The sequence below is a fragment of the Opisthocomus hoazin genome, chromosome 30 (assembly GCF_030867145.1).
Source record: "Opisthocomus hoazin isolate bOpiHoa1 chromosome 30, bOpiHoa1.hap1, whole genome shotgun sequence".
In the NCBI taxonomy this organism is placed as follows: domain Eukaryota; kingdom Metazoa; phylum Chordata; class Aves; order Opisthocomiformes; family Opisthocomidae; genus Opisthocomus; species Opisthocomus hoazin.
In genome coordinates, this window is record NC_134443.1 from 975,377 (window position 1) to 990,305 (window position 14,929).

General features: G+C 45.5%; 1 protein-coding gene across 2 annotated transcripts in view; it reads left to right on the forward strand.

The window, feature by feature from the left end:
* Positions 1-14,895, forward strand: part of ASH1L (ASH1 like histone lysine methyltransferase) — a 58,838-nt gene extending 43,943 nt beyond the window's left edge. Inside the window, exons 8-22 of one of the 2 annotated variants that reach the window (XM_075445025.1) lie at positions 1,118-1,191; positions 2,763-2,808; positions 3,041-3,149; positions 3,918-4,124; positions 5,132-5,278; positions 6,255-6,363; positions 6,556-6,717; positions 6,915-7,009; positions 7,266-7,423; positions 8,431-8,583; positions 9,025-9,079; positions 9,182-9,314; positions 9,782-10,030; positions 10,480-10,566; positions 10,826-14,895. In XM_075445025.1, the coding sequence (XP_075301140.1) occupies positions 1,118-1,191; positions 2,763-2,808; positions 3,041-3,149; positions 3,918-4,124; positions 5,132-5,278; positions 6,255-6,363; positions 6,556-6,717; positions 6,915-7,009; positions 7,266-7,423; positions 8,431-8,583; positions 9,025-9,079; positions 9,182-9,314; positions 9,782-10,030; positions 10,480-10,566; positions 10,826-10,927 (1,886 nt within the window). In that variant the 3' untranslated portion in view covers positions 10,928-14,895. The other variant, XM_075445024.1, reaches the window with a different exon arrangement.
* Positions 14,896-14,929: the final 34 nt, after the last annotated feature.

The following is a 14,929-nucleotide window of genomic DNA, read 5'->3' on the forward strand; positions in this document are numbered from 1 at the left end:
AAACCACAGACTGTTGCTGGAGGGACCTGAAGGCACTTGTTAACGTGTAGAAAAGCTGGGGAAAATCAGACATGGGGCTGACACCTCTCCTTAGTCACTCTGCTCGCTGCGGTTTTGTGACACGGTATTAGACACAATGACCGGAGAACATCTGAATCGTGGCTGGGACTGGCTTAGGGCTCGTGTCGGCCCTCCGCTCTCATGTCAACGAAGCAGGTGATGGGCCAGCTTCCTTCTTTGGGAGGGGAGGGGGGGGGACACACCGTAAATTTTAGAATAGAGACAAAATCTACAGTAAGATCATTAAGTAGAGTAACTCCTGTCTAAAATGGCTTTCTGGTATTGCTGAAGATGCAGGTCAGCTTGAAGTCTTTCCAAAACATCTAGGAACGTGTTTGCCAAGGCTGAATTTGTTCTTAGGTCGCTTTCGGTAAGGGTCATAGGAATGGGCTTGGATACTATTTTTAAAACTGATCTGGTTTCTTTGAGTACAATGTGGTGATTTACCACCTTGCATGAGCTGTGCGTGCAGGTTTTTTTAGTGCATCTTTGTTCTCGGTGCTGAATCATTGTACTCGTGTGTACGCAGACGGGCTCAGGAGAAGCGTCGGCTCTGGGACTGCTCCGCAGAAGTCCCGGGTGTTTACTGCAAGGCACGGAGTTGCGTTCAGTTTTGTCGGTTATTTGCCGTTGTCCCTTCGGTGGCTGGCATTCAGTGACCGCTCCGGGTGGGCCCGCGCAGGGTTCCTGGCACTGCTTGGGGGGTTGACCTGTGGCGCTGGGAGCTCAGCAGCGGCCGTCACGGGCGGTCGTCCCAGCGAAGGCAGCTTCCCTCTGCCGCCTGCCGCGCCAGGCGTCCGCGGCCTCGCTGTCGGAGAGGGCCGAAACCCAACTGCCACAACAGAGTCGAACGCAAAAGGCAGCGTCGCGAGGGCTTTTCCCTGTGCTTGCCACTGACAAATAAAATGTTCTGGGAGGGTTCTGCTCTTCTGCCCGTGGGGCTTTCGGATGTCGAGAGGCCAGATCAGAGTTTGGCCACGTGCCTGGGAGCGGCCCTGTTCCCTCTTGGGGATACGTGAATACGAGTGTGTGCGACTTACAGAGCTTTTTGTTGCAGGAAAGTATCTCAGACAAAAGAGGATTGACTTCCAGCTGCCTTACGACATCCTCTGGCAGTGGAAACACAATCAGGTACAAGATTCGAGCGTTGCTGGTTGCCAAGATTGTGATCAGGAGTCTTAGACAGAAACTAGCAGGATTCTCACAGGAAAGCTGTGTTTATATACCCTGTATGTTGGTGAATATTTTCGTTGCTGCCACTGTATGAGGTAAAAAAGGATTTGCATGTGTATTGAATGTGAGTAATTTCCATTATTCTGTCTCTTGCAAAATAGCAATCCTAAGGGTTTCTGCTGAAAAAAGTCGTTAATTTAGCTGCGGACTTTTATTTTGGTAGTGTGCCTGCTTTCTGCAGTGAGCTGGTTTTAGACACGCCTCGGGAGAATTCAGATGTACTGCCAACAGCACGGAGAAATTTCAGGCCTTATTTTTCTTGGATCAATCCCAGCAAAGTGGAATTTATTTTTCACTTGCAAGCTGAAATTTTCATACTGAGGAAAGAAGAGAAACTGTTTAACAGTCACATTCTTTTTAAGGAGCTTTAAATACGTGCGAACCTAAAAATAGGAATATTTTTTTCCTTGAGAAGTTTCCACCAAGTGATTTAACGCAGGATTCAAGGCTGGAGGGTAAATCTGTCCCCAGCTCTCCGGCAAGAAAGCGCTCTCAGGCATGTAACTTAAGCATGTAAATGAGCAAGACGAATTCCCAGGGGGTGGTGGCTCCGGCTGCTCCTTGTGATACCACCAAAATCTAATCCTGAAGAAACGAGCGTTGTTGACATTTCAGCCGAGGACAGTTTCTTGCCATATCTTGAAGGTTGCTGACATCTGCCCATCTTGTCTGTTCAGTATTACATAAATAATGAATGTACGTGGTCTGTCTCTCGGCATGTTCCGTGTCTGCCTACAATACTGCAGACCCTGACAGAGCGGTTTTGTGTGCGCAGTGGTTGCAGAGTTGGTACGAGTGGTTGTGTGGTTTGCACAGTGCTCTCTGCCATAAGCACTACTGAGGAGGGCTGTTACTGTGGTAGCTGTGTGTGAAATACGTAATAGTTGGAAATTACTCCTTAAAGCTTGTTTGAAAGGGTGGAATACATACGAAGTTACAAATCCCCTTTCCCTCCAGTCATCTCCATCTGCAGAGGCCGTGTCTCTAATCAGAGGATGAATCTGCATTTTTCTTGGCTCCTACCTGTAGTCACAGTTTTGATAGGCACCTGAATTTTTCTTTTTCACCTTGTCAAGTGTCGGCGCATGGTAATTCCACCAAAGGTGCTTTCTCCAAAGTAGATTTAAGTAATTATTCCTCTTCTCAGTGTGGAGAAGAACAGTATTGTTCAGAAGAGTCTGCCCTCCCGATACGTGTTATCCATGTTGCTGTGTTCCGATAGTACGGGAGGAGTAAACCACACGTTAGTAAAATGGCTCAGCTGACTCAGTAAGCCGAAGTTCTACTTATTCAGGTGCTTTGTCTGACGTATTTGCTAATGTAGTCTGAGCCTAAGCAAGAGAATGCGGACGTATTTTCTAGTAACGATTACAGAACTGTTACGTACCTAAGAATATAATTTCCCTGATTTTTTTGAATAACAGATGCACTTATGCAATGTATTAAAATTTTCTTTCTCTTCCTTTTAGTTGTATAAAAAGCCAGATGTCCCACTTTATAAAAAAATCCGTTCTAGTAAGTAAAATCTTATTACTAAATCTGTTAGCTGTGAATATTTTCACATGACACTCCTCCTTTCTGTCATGCACTTTGTCCTAACAGAGACACTTCCACCTTCTTTTTTTCCTTTATGTAATTGGAGTGAAAATGATGTAGATAAATAGTTCTGGTTTTTCACCTGGAAAGAGTTCTTCTCGCTGTTAGGGATTGTTTTGGTTTTTGTTGTTTTTTTCTCTTTCTTCTCCAGATGTCTATGTGGACGTGAAGCCCCTTTCTGGCTATGAGGCCACCACCTGCAATTGTAAGAAACCGGACGATGACAGCGGCAAGGGCTGCGTGGAGGACTGTCTGAACAGGTGGGAGAGAGGCTGGCTGGCTGTGAGAAGAGAATTTCAATAAATGTATTCTTTCACATCAGCTAATAATATCTTAAGAGTTGTGCTGGATGCAGCCACAGTAGTAGCAGTATGGTTGCAGAGCATACAGGGTAGCTTCCTGCTGCCCGTGTGCTCCCTCAGCCGTTGTCAGAGGAAGATCCACTTCAAAGCTCAGTTTTGCTCTTTGAATAGCAGTGAGAGCCAGGCTGTGAGGCTTTGTGTGAATTACACCTTGAAAACAAGAAGCATTTTAGAACCATAGATCTTTAAGGTTGGGAAAGACCTCGAAGATCATCAGATCCAACTATCACCCCAGCACCCCCATGCCTGTGAAACCGTGTCCCCAAGTGCCACATCCACACGGTGTTTGAACCCCTCCAGGGATGGGGACTCCCCCACTGCCCTGGGCAGCCTGGGCCAAGGCCCGACCACTCTCTCAGTGGAGAATTCTTTCCCAGTCTCCAACCTGAACCTCCCCTGACGCAGCTCGAGGCTGTTTCCTCTCGTCCTGTTGCTGGTTACTGGGGAGCAGAGACCAACCCCCCCTCGCTCCCCCCTCCTGTCAGGGAGCTGGAGAGAGCGATGAGGTCCCCCCTCAGCCTCCTCTTCTCCAGCCGGAGCAGCCCCAGCTCCCTCAGCTGCTGGTTCTGTATTAGCTTTTGTTTAACAGAGGAGTCTTCATCTGTCTGTGACAGATCTCAGCGTATGCTGTTCCCCTTCCTTTAACTTCTTTGTTTTTTGTTGCAGGATGATCTTTGCGGAGTGTTCACCAAACACCTGCCCCTGCGGCGAGCAGTGCTGTAACCAGCGGATACAGAGGCACGAATGGGTGCAGTGCCTGGAGAGGTTCCGGGCTGAGGAGAAAGGATGGGGTATCCGTACCAAAGAACCCCTGAAAGCGGGACAGTTTATCATTGAATATCTGGGAGAAGTTGTTAGTGAGCAAGAATTCAGGTAGAAATATTTACTTGCTGCTTTAGCATAGAAGGCTCAATAAATGACTTTAGCATCTGTCATCGTTGCTGGGAAGTGCTTAGACAGAAATGAAGGGGAGAGCGAGGCGAGAAAAAAGAGATTGCTTTTCTGGTCACCGCCACCAGAGGGAAGGCTCAGAATTCAGCTTTTTTGATCGAGTTTTTCTCAGTCAAGTAGAGAGGACTGATGGGTGTTTGGAATGCGTCGTCTGCCGCATCTGCTCTGTAAATGCCAAATGCCACAAGTGGGTGTGAATTTGATATAATTATGAGTACTGGCAGGATTTGCAATGTGTGAGATAGAAGTGAGGGGCAGAATGGGGCAGGACGGGGAGCGAGGTTTCGCAGGTAGGTATGAAGAAAAAAGAACAAGCGGGAGCATTAATAACCAGTGAGAGGAAGCAGTTGTAGTCTTGTTAACTACGTATCATCACAGGATCAGTGGGATTGGAGGGCCATACTCGCTGCTCCTAGAGAGCCATCAGAAGACAAAGGCAATCCTCTCGTGCAGAGATAACTGCCAACACAGCTCCCTCTCGTTCTGTTGCTCTCTTACTAAAAAGAGCTGTAATCTGTGATTCCAGACGTGTGTCTGGTCCCAGGTAATGAGAGGGAGAGGCGGATTGTTGTACACGTGCGTACATCTACACACCGAAGAATGTACACTTGCATTTTCTCTTCCGTACACAGGTTATCAGCATGACATGTATACACATAATCTGCAGAACCCAAAAGGGAGCGTTCCGGAAGAGCAAATTTCTAAATTCTAATCCAAGCTCTGTCAATGGCCTTGACTTATAAAAATAGGTATAATAATGGTTTTCCTCCATCTCTAGGTGTACGGTTCTATAAAATATAAAAGATTATAATGGCTTTTTCTTCAAAACCCTCTCTCGGAATTCTTGAATGCGCTATTACTGTGTTACTCCCTGTTTGCTTTGTAGCAACAAGCAGAATCACAAATAACTTTCCTGTGTTGCTTCCTAGGAACCGGATGATTGAACAGTACCATAATCACAGTGATCATTACTGCCTGAATTTAGACAGTGGAATGGTGATAGATAGTTATCGTATGGGCAATGAGGCTCGTTTTATCAACCACAGCTGTAATCCTAACTGTGAGATGCAGAAATGGTAAGAAAAACATACTCTGTTTACTGGAAGACTAGTATGCCAGTGACTAAGCTCTAGATAACCAGCTCATCTGAGAGACTGATCTGAAAACAGGGAGGGAAATCAAGCTGAACAGTGTAAATAATAGTTACTATCATGCTTGCATTGCACAGGAGGAGTAATGTAACGTTTTCAAGTGTTGGACATTTTGGAGACAGGATCTGAGTTTTCTGAGAAGGCGAATCCAATGTTATTCTGTGTCGTACTGTTAACCTGCTACAATTTTTGAAGCCTGGGTAGTGCCTTAAAATAATCTGTGTGTATATGTTCTTTCCTTCTGGCAATTCTAATATCCTTTTTAAAAGAGGCAAACAGGGACGTAGTGTGATTTCAGCGCAGTCTGTGTCGTATCAGTACTGTGTTATCAGAAGAGATCAGTGCCAGACTAGTAGGGTGTACTTCTGAGAAATTTATAATGAATAACTGACAGCGAAATAGCAGATGGCCATAGTAGGAATCGGCTGTGGTGGCAGTACGACAGAGTAGCTGGTGATTCTCAGGTAATTCGAGTCGATTTAAGCAATGGTAATCAACTTTTAAAGTTTAAAATCCAACACAAAAAACAAGTAAAGGAATTGGCGAGGCGATTAATTTCAGTGCATTTTGCGAAAGGAGGTATGGTGCTCAGGGTAAGCTTTTGACTGAGGGTGAGGGCCTGAGTCTTGACGGGTGATGAGTAGATCTGCCATGATAGACAAGATAGTTTGTAGCTTCTGCTTTTGAAGCACAAGTTCCTACTCTTTGTAAATACAGTACTCACTTTTTTGGCTTTCAAAGTGTATTGTAAGAGATAAACAAGAGAAGAGTACAAATGAAGAACAAGCGTAATCCAGGGGACTGCAGAAGTGTTGCTTCGTGTCTCTAACACTTCCACTATGGGGACAAAGATAATTTTATTTTTAATGATTGGGAATATTTTATTGTCTTTTCCCTGCAGGTCTGTTAATGGTGTTTACCGGATCGGATTGTATGCGCTTAAAGACATGCCTGCTGGTACTGAATTGACTTACGACTACAATTTTCATTCATTTAATGTTGAAAAACAGGTAAGGATCATAGTGCAAGCCCTTGAAAAATCTCACCAAGGGCAAACAGTTATGTAAAGTTGAAGGTCGATTAACAAAACCGATTGTGTTACATTTGACAGAACAGGTTCTTTATAACATTGAGAGATAATCTAAATGTTGTGACGTTTATTTAAGGTAGTTTCTCTTCTTTTCCCTCCCCCCCGCCCAAAGCAACTCTGTAAATGCGGTTTTGACAAATGCAGAGGAATAATTGGGGGCAAAAGTCAGCGAGTGAATGGACTTTCAAGCAAAAGCAGTCAGCCTGTGAGCACCCACAGAAGGCCTGGACGGTCGAAAGAGAAAAGGAAGTCAAAGCACAAACTAAAGAAGAGAGTAAGTAGTAAAGACAGCTTTTTTTGTGGATAAAGGTTAATAGGAAATCTGTTTGTGCCATCAGACCGACAAACTGTGCATTTGTATGTTTTAAACTTCAGAGAAATCCTACAGGTTCTGTCTCGGGAACTATTTTTACTCCTTGGCTAAGTTTAGGGTGCAGTTTTTCCTGTCTATCAGGATGATCTCTTTTCCAGAGGGGCCACGTCCCAGAGGAACCCAGTGAAAGCGTGAACACGCCAACAAGGCTGACACCGCAGCTGCAGATGAAGCCCATGTCTAACAGAGAAAGGTGAGGAATGAGTTCAGGGGGGCTGGCCAGAGAAATGGAGTGTTGTGCAGATGTTGGAATTATATTTTCTGTAAGTTAGAGCATCATGAAATGTCTGAGTAAGCAGTTCTTAGCTCGCCTTTCACGAGCTAGGGTGGAATTCCTCTTCACTGACAGCAGGGCGTGCCTCTGAATTCAATTTGTCTTTTTCCCCACAGTAAGGACTTAATTTTACAGTTAAGAAGGTGATTCTTGACTGCTTTCCTAATTTCTGTAGGAATTTTGTGTTAAAACACCACGTATTTCTGGTACGAAACTGGGAAAAGATTCGGCAGAAGCAAGAGGAAGTGAAGCATGCCAGTGACAACATCCACAGCACGTCGCTGTACAGCCGCTGGAACGGAATCTGCCGGGACGACGGCAACATTAAATCTGGTGAGGCCAGCACAGGTTCCTCAGGTTGCCGCTTGGAGGACCTGTATGACACCCTCGTAAAGGGTTTAAGTAAGCTCTGTGTGTCAATCAAATGTAGAGTTACTACAAAATCCATACACCTTTTGTAGCACATACAAGGAGCGCGATACAGGTAACAATACCTATATATGTCTTTGTGTGTGTATGCCCTTAGCTTTACTTAGCAGGGTGAGGCAGAAACTCTTTCACCGATTCAATGTATTTTTTGCATTATGGGATTCTGCAGTTTCCTCTGAAAAAACGCTGTTTTCTTACAAATGAGAAGTTTGCACTATATAAAGCATTTGTCTGGTTGCTAGATTCCTTTGTGTTCCTCCAGCATCTCTGGTGTCTTTCAAGTTCTGGCAGAAGTTGTCATGTCTCATTTTCCATCAAGAGTGGTTTTTCGGAGGAGGAGGAGGGTATTTAACATTTTCCATGGCTGGACCCGCGCAGAAAAGAGCCGTTTTCTGCTTTCTCTACCTCTAGACCAGAAACAGTCACGTTGACTTTGAGAATTGTCATTTATCCTCATAATTCGATGGCTTTCAGGCCGGTAGAGAACAAAGCTTTTTGGCATGCAGTCAGTTACGAGAATGGGACAAAATATGACTATCAGAAAAAAATATATTAATCCGGCTCCAAATATAGCACTGTGTTCGTAGGACCGTAATCTTCCCAGCCATGCAGGATTTGATCCCCACTGTCAGGTACATGAGAAGATGGGGAGCGAGTATTTTGGGTGAATTCAATGACATGCTGGATTTGCTCCAGCGACAGAAAATACTTTGATAACCAGCTTAACCATGTAGATGAGCTCTAAGCAGTGAGAGCCAACTCGGGAATAAGAAACTGAAGTCTTGTACGGTTACTGTGCTTAGAAAACATGTTAATTTTAATAATTGGTGGTGGAGCTGCTGGGTTGGAAAAGATGCTGTAAGTTGATGTTTAATTTTTTTGAGAGACATTTCTTTTTTGCCCTCTTTCAGATGTCTTCATGACCCAGTTTTCAGCCCTTCAGACCTCCCGCTCTGTGAGAACACGGCGCTTGGCTGCAGCTGAAGAGAATATTGAAGTAGCTCGTGCTGCCCGCCTAGCGCAAATCTTCAAGGAAATATGTGATAACATCATATCCTATAAAGGTGAAGGTGACACTCCTAAAGAAGTCTCCATGGAGACTTTTTCAGCCTCTGCAACAATGGACTCTGAATGAAAAATACTAGAAAAAAATGAGTTGATTTCAGGACGTTAAACAACCTTCCCTCTTCTGCTACCAGTAATCGCTTTGCTTTATCCTCAGCCCCTTTCTCTGCCACCAGAATCTGCAGATGCTGCTATCTTTTTAAATTGATTTTTCAGTAGCTCAGCAAGATGGTGCAGTTGACAGAATTGCAAGGAGGCTCTGCTCCCCTTTGAGACAGGTAGTCCGATTACAGCAGCCGACTTCTAGAAATGGAAAAGCATTTCAGTTCTCTGTGCCTCAGATAGCAGAAGAGCCTTTTTATAACCTAGATTGAACAGTGTTAGGTACTTGTTTTTTTAAGTTTTAATAAATGTTGCTAAACTGTGTGTTCCCATTACAGATTCCTCCAGGCAGGCTCTTGCAGCTCCCCTCCTGAACCTACCCCCAAAGAAAAAGTAAGTACTTGCTGCTCGGAGCAACCCGTAGTTTTCTATAATGGATTTGCACAGGTTTGAAATGCTGGTGAAAATAACATTGTGCATACGTTCCCGTTTTAGAAACGCAGACTATTATGAAAAGATCTCTGACCCGCTGGACCTTGCCACGATTGAGAAACAGATCTTGACTGGCTATTATAAAACTGTGGAAGCTTTTGATGGGGACATGCTGAAGGTCTTCCGGAATGCGGAGGTGAGGCTCTCTGCGGCCTTAAAGCTCTTGCATGGACAGTGGGGATATACCCTAGCTTAATGCTCTTGCTGACTTACAGTAACAAAAGAGGAAAAAGATTTTAGAGGAAGAGAACTTGTGATGATCTGTTGCTAATGAATGGACATTGATAGCAATCCATGTGCCTCAGCTTACTCTTCGTGCGTTTTGGTTGCCTTAGATCAGACAAATAGAAGGTCAATGACATGCATAAATAGCTAACCCAAAGAAAGGTCAGTAGCTTTTGGAAGAGGGACCTTGTTCTGCAGTGTCGTGTGTGAGGTACAGGGACCTGCTGTTTAAAATAAGGGCGTAGGTGCACAGGCGTATGCCACGCTGGTGGCTGCAGCTTTGGTGATGACACCTGTAAGGGTGCATGCAGACAGGAGGAATGTGGCAAAAGCGTGGAACGTGAGGGGGGAAAAAAATCTTGTTTTGTTTTCATTCAGAAATATTACGGCAGAAAATCTCCAACTGGGCGTGATGTATGCCGGCTACGGAAGGCGTATTACAATGCTCGCCACGAGGCGTCTGCCCAGATTGATGAAATTGTGGGAGAAACGGCGAGTGAAGCCGACAGCAGCGAGACATCGGTCTGTGAGAAAGAGAACGGGCATGAGAAGGACGAGGACGTGATCCGGTGCATTTGTGGCCTTTACAAAGATGAAGGACTCATGATCCAGTGTGAAAAGTGCATGGTGAGGCAGGGGGAGCGCGAAGCGGAGCCTGGTGCCCTCTTTCTGTTCTCCATAACCAGTGGAGCTTTTACCAGCAGTTTCCCGGTAGCTGTAGGATTCGTCACCTCTTCAGACCTGCGTTTCCTCTCCCAGAGAAGGGAGGGATTCTGTCTGCGCAGAGGAAATGCAACTTGCGTTTCTATACAGAGCAGCTGGCACTTTGCTGAAACTGCCAGGAACTCCTGTCGTTAGGGGAGCAGAATTAATTGCAACACTCTGGAGCTTTTCTACAGACAGTTGCGTGGGGATCTTGTCTGCCTTCTAACATAGCGTGAAGTAGTTCAAAGCAAATCTTGAGCTTCCTTTGGGCAGCTTGTTTCCTTACTTTCCTTAATATTTTTGAGAAAATGCAATTTGTAAATAAAAATCTCTCGCAGGAATTTCTAATTGGGTTGTATCTGTTTTTCTAGGTCTGGCAGCACTGTGACTGCATGGGTGTCAATTCTGATGTTGAACACTACTTGTGTGAGCAGTGTGAACCTCGATCTGTGAACAGGGTAAAAAAAAAGTCTCCTCGTCGTTACTACAGTTGTAAACTGAAGCAGCTCTTGCATTTATGTTTAGCAAGATTGGCAAGACCAGTGTGGGATTCTCACTTTCTAGTATAGCTTCCTTGGCTGAGGTTTAATCATGTTAAGTGTCAGTTCTTCTGCTCTGTCCACTTCTGCATATTTCCCAAAGGATATCAGCCCCATTTTTGCACTGATTATGGTGGTCATCTCCCAATTTCCTTCCTTTTTTTCTTTTTTTGTCCAGGAGGTTCCCATGATTCCTCGTCCCCACTATGCCCAGCCTGGCTGTGTTTATTACATATGTTTGTTACGGGACGATCTGCTGCTGCGCCAAGGTATGTGCTAACTCTGGTGGCTGCTGTGATCTCCATCAGAGAACAGCATACAGAGGCTTCTGGCATCACCCTGTTTGAAATGCTTTGATCTTTTTACGAGTAGAGAGCTGCGCTCTGCTCTGTTATGGGAGTGACACACAGTAAGAGTTCTCACAGGCTGGCTGATGAAGAAACATTAATTACCTTTAGCACAGATAGGGCTCTGCTCCTGGCCAGAGAAGGAAGATGCTGACCTAGCTTCTGGTAGTTAGTGTTTAGAAGTAAAGGCAAAGAAGGCTATTAGGTCTTCGGTATTTCAGTGTGGAATGGTCGTTAAAACATCCAACTTACTGCTTGTTTGTTCCCTAAAGTGCATCTTTCTGGACTTCAAAGCCCAGAGTTTCAGAGGCAGCTGCACAGCCACGCAAGTCAGTTCACTGATTATTATTTTTTTTATTTCATCCTACAGATACATACAAGGTTAGAAAAGGAGCCTATATAATTATTAAGAGAACTGCTCTTGAATGAGTAAAACCAGTTGGTATGTTTGCTAGAGGGGAATGGGAGAGTCTTCAGGAAAGCAGAGAATTAAAAAAAGAAAGGTCAAAGAACAATGTATTCTTTATCCCCTCTGTGGGATTCTAGAATTTGCATTATCTTCCTTTTTCGTTGTTGCTCTGCAGTGTCTGTCCTGTCTAACGTTCATCTGCTGGGCTTTCTCATTTCTTGTTCTTTTGCTGGGTTCCTTGCTGGAGAGTAACTCGCTTTCTAGGGTTGCATCGGTACTTGCTTTCATGTTTTCTGTGAAAATGGATTATGTTTTATCTTCCAGTCACTCACAGCATTAAGGTAATTTTTGTCACGACACATTGTATTTCACTCGCATGCCTCTGATCTGACCTTGGTGGCTTTAATTAGAGAAATGTTAGTCCTGACATGGCAAAACTCCGAGTACTACTGGCAGAGGGCAAAGGAGACCAAACTGCCACCAGTAGGCACCAAATGCCTCAGCAGCTAGGGGCCAGAGGCTGAACACGGTGTGTATCACCCAGAAGGCGCCCGGAAGGGCTGCGCAGCTGCAGCAGGGAAAGAGGGCATCCACGGCTCGTTGCTGGTCGCGAGGTGCGACGCCTGCCTCTGGCAGTCGTCGTGATGCAGGCACACAGGCGTGTAACGCGTCTCGGAGACAGCAGAATAAACACTTCTTTACTCCCTCTGGTTTCAAAAAGGTCATGTAATTTACAGGTTCCAAGGCAAAAGAGCCCGTTGTGGCCTTCAGCCCCACGGTATGTGCGTAGACTATTACATTTTTCCTGGGTGTTGTGTGTTAGAAAGAAGCTGATCTTGTGATAAAGGCTGAAAGTGCTTTTGAGACCGTTGCCTGCCTTTGCACGTTGGTCCACCCTGGCTGCTGGGGAGTTGTGTCTGTACGGCAAATTAGTTTGCCTTCCAGTTGCAAGCTTGAGAACTCAGGGGTCTGAGGCGCAAGGCTGCAAAGCTTGCGGCTGTGTGAGTGCACACACCCTGCTGTGAGCAGATCCCTCCAAAGAAGTGAGGGCCCTGCAGTCTCTGGGGACAGGACTTGTTTTTCAGTCTCTTCACAGTTCTGCTGAAGGTTGTTGAGTTACTGCAGACGTGCTTCCTCTGCAGAAATTAGCTAACACATAAAGCCAGGCGATGATGCAAATAGATCTGATCAGTTGGTCCATCGCGTCCTGCGGAGCGAACAAGGAGTTCTGCCGCAGATGTGAGGTGATAACCAGAAGCCGAAACGGATCTTGGAAAACCCACGTAGCCAGGAGCTGTCAGATGTCGTTAGCTCTGATGCACCAGCAGTAGCAGCCGCATTTCCTCGTTGAAAACACAGAGCTGTAAACTCCCTCTTCGAGACAGAGGGGTAGCTGTTGCAGTAGTTAGTAACGTCTGAATAAACTTGAATTGAAATCAGGCTTCCCGATCCTTAGGGCAAGAGAGTATCCATGTCCATTGCTTTCTGAATACGCCGGTTTTAGTCATGTACAAGAAGTACTTGAGTTGCTTTATTCTCACTGAAGAGGTAGGGAAGAAGAGCTGAAAGTAACCAATTTAAAACAGCAGCCAAAAAGAAGTGGGTTTATTTATATTCTGCTTGGGGCCAGCAGCTGCTCTCAGCGGGTACCTTACTGCTTCTCTCTGCGAGTCTTTTAAAGAAGTTGGGGAGGTGGGTTGCTTAAAAGTAATCCTCAACTTAGCAAAATGAAGATGTTATTATCCCAGGTTTAGTTCAGATAGTCAGAAGAGCTGATACAGTGGGCGAGGACAGGCTGATCACCAGCAAACACACGCTGCATCCTTGGAGAGCTGGCACTCCGCTAGCTAACGTGCACGCCCGTGGTGTTCTGTCTGCAGTCCGTTCTTTTCTCAGTCGAGTTGGAATAAAAATCTTTCTCCTTCCTACAAATACAGCTTCTGTGTGTGTAGTAGTGTCGCTGGTCTACCAGAAGCTTTAAAAGCTGCCTGCGTGGCTGTGGCAGATGTCAGTGCCCGTACGGCCCGTGGCATCTCTGCTTTAAAGGAGAGGGGTTTTTAACAGCGCAGCGTATCGTACTGCCCTGCTACAGTGACAGGGACAGCACAGAACCTGAAAGCAGTGTCTGTATGTGAGGGGTCGTTAGGAGCATCTTTTAAACTTATACAAGGTTGATAAATGAGGTGATATTTATGAAAACATAACCACACATCTTTCACTTTAATCCTAAATTTGGCTGTAAGCTAAGGGAGAACAGAACCGAGGTGTTCACAAACCTGGGGCCGCATTGTGCTTGGTGGTCCCCTACCATCCTTTTACTGAGTGGGGAAGTAACAGAGACTGAACCTGCTAATTAATCAAAGAGCAGTAACGTACGTGGGAGGAGAATAGACATAGCTGCACGTACACAAAAACAGATATGTACTTAGGGAAAAAATCCAGGATTCCTTGCAATTTAATGGAAACATAAATGTTTGGCATGAGTCAAAAAGGCAAAATGAATGCTGGAAATTGTTATGAACAGGATAGAAAAAGTGATTGTGCCGTTCTATAATCTGATGTCCTGTCTGTTTCTTGTGTGCTGCGTGCTGTTCTTGCCATCTCATCTCAGAGGGAGTATCTTGCTGCTTGTGGAAACAAGCGCGGTGACAAGGATAGTCAGATATGAAACATCTTTGCTGTGAACAGAGTCTATGCAGAGATTTTGGAGGGTGATCTGATAAAGGTCTGTGAAATCACGAGTGGCACAGGACAGTGCAGCAGTGTAGAAATGGGGAACAAACACCGAAATCAGCAGGCAACGTGTTTAAACAATAGGAAATGGTTTGGGGTTGTTTTTTTTCAGAAAAACATTAAACAGGGTCACATTTATTTACAGCCACAACAACGATCCGAGGGCTGGAACCCCTCTGCTGGGAGGAAAGGCTGGGAGAGCCGGGGCTGTTCAGCCTGGAGAAGAGAAGGCTCTGGCGAGATCTTATTGCAGCCTTCGAGTGCTTAAAGAGGGCTTGTAAGAAGGATGGGCCCAAACTTTTTAGCAGCACCTGCAGGATAGTCCCAACGGGTGATGGTTTTAAACTAAAAGAGGGGAAATTTCAACGGGGTATAAGGAAGAAGTTTTTTACACTGAGGGCGGTGAAACCCTGGCACAGGTTGCCCGGAGAGGTGTCGATACCCCATCCCTAGAGACCTTCAGGGTCAGGTTGGACGGCCTTGAGCAACGTGATGGAGTGGGAGATGTCCCTGCCCATAGCAGGGGGCTTGGCCTGGCTGGCCTTCAAAGGACCTTTCCAAGCCAAACCGTTCTGTGATAACTGTGGAAAGCATTGCAACAGGAAATTGGAGAGGTCGAGAGTATAAATGGTTCCAGAACGATTAGACAAACTCTCGGAGGAAGGATTAATCCCTGCCGACGTACGCACGGTGGCCCAGCTGTAGCCTTTATCTCTACAAGTCCCTAAAACAGAGATTAAAGGAAGCTGGAAGGGGATACCGCGGGAAGGCTTTTCCTACGCCTGCCTTATTC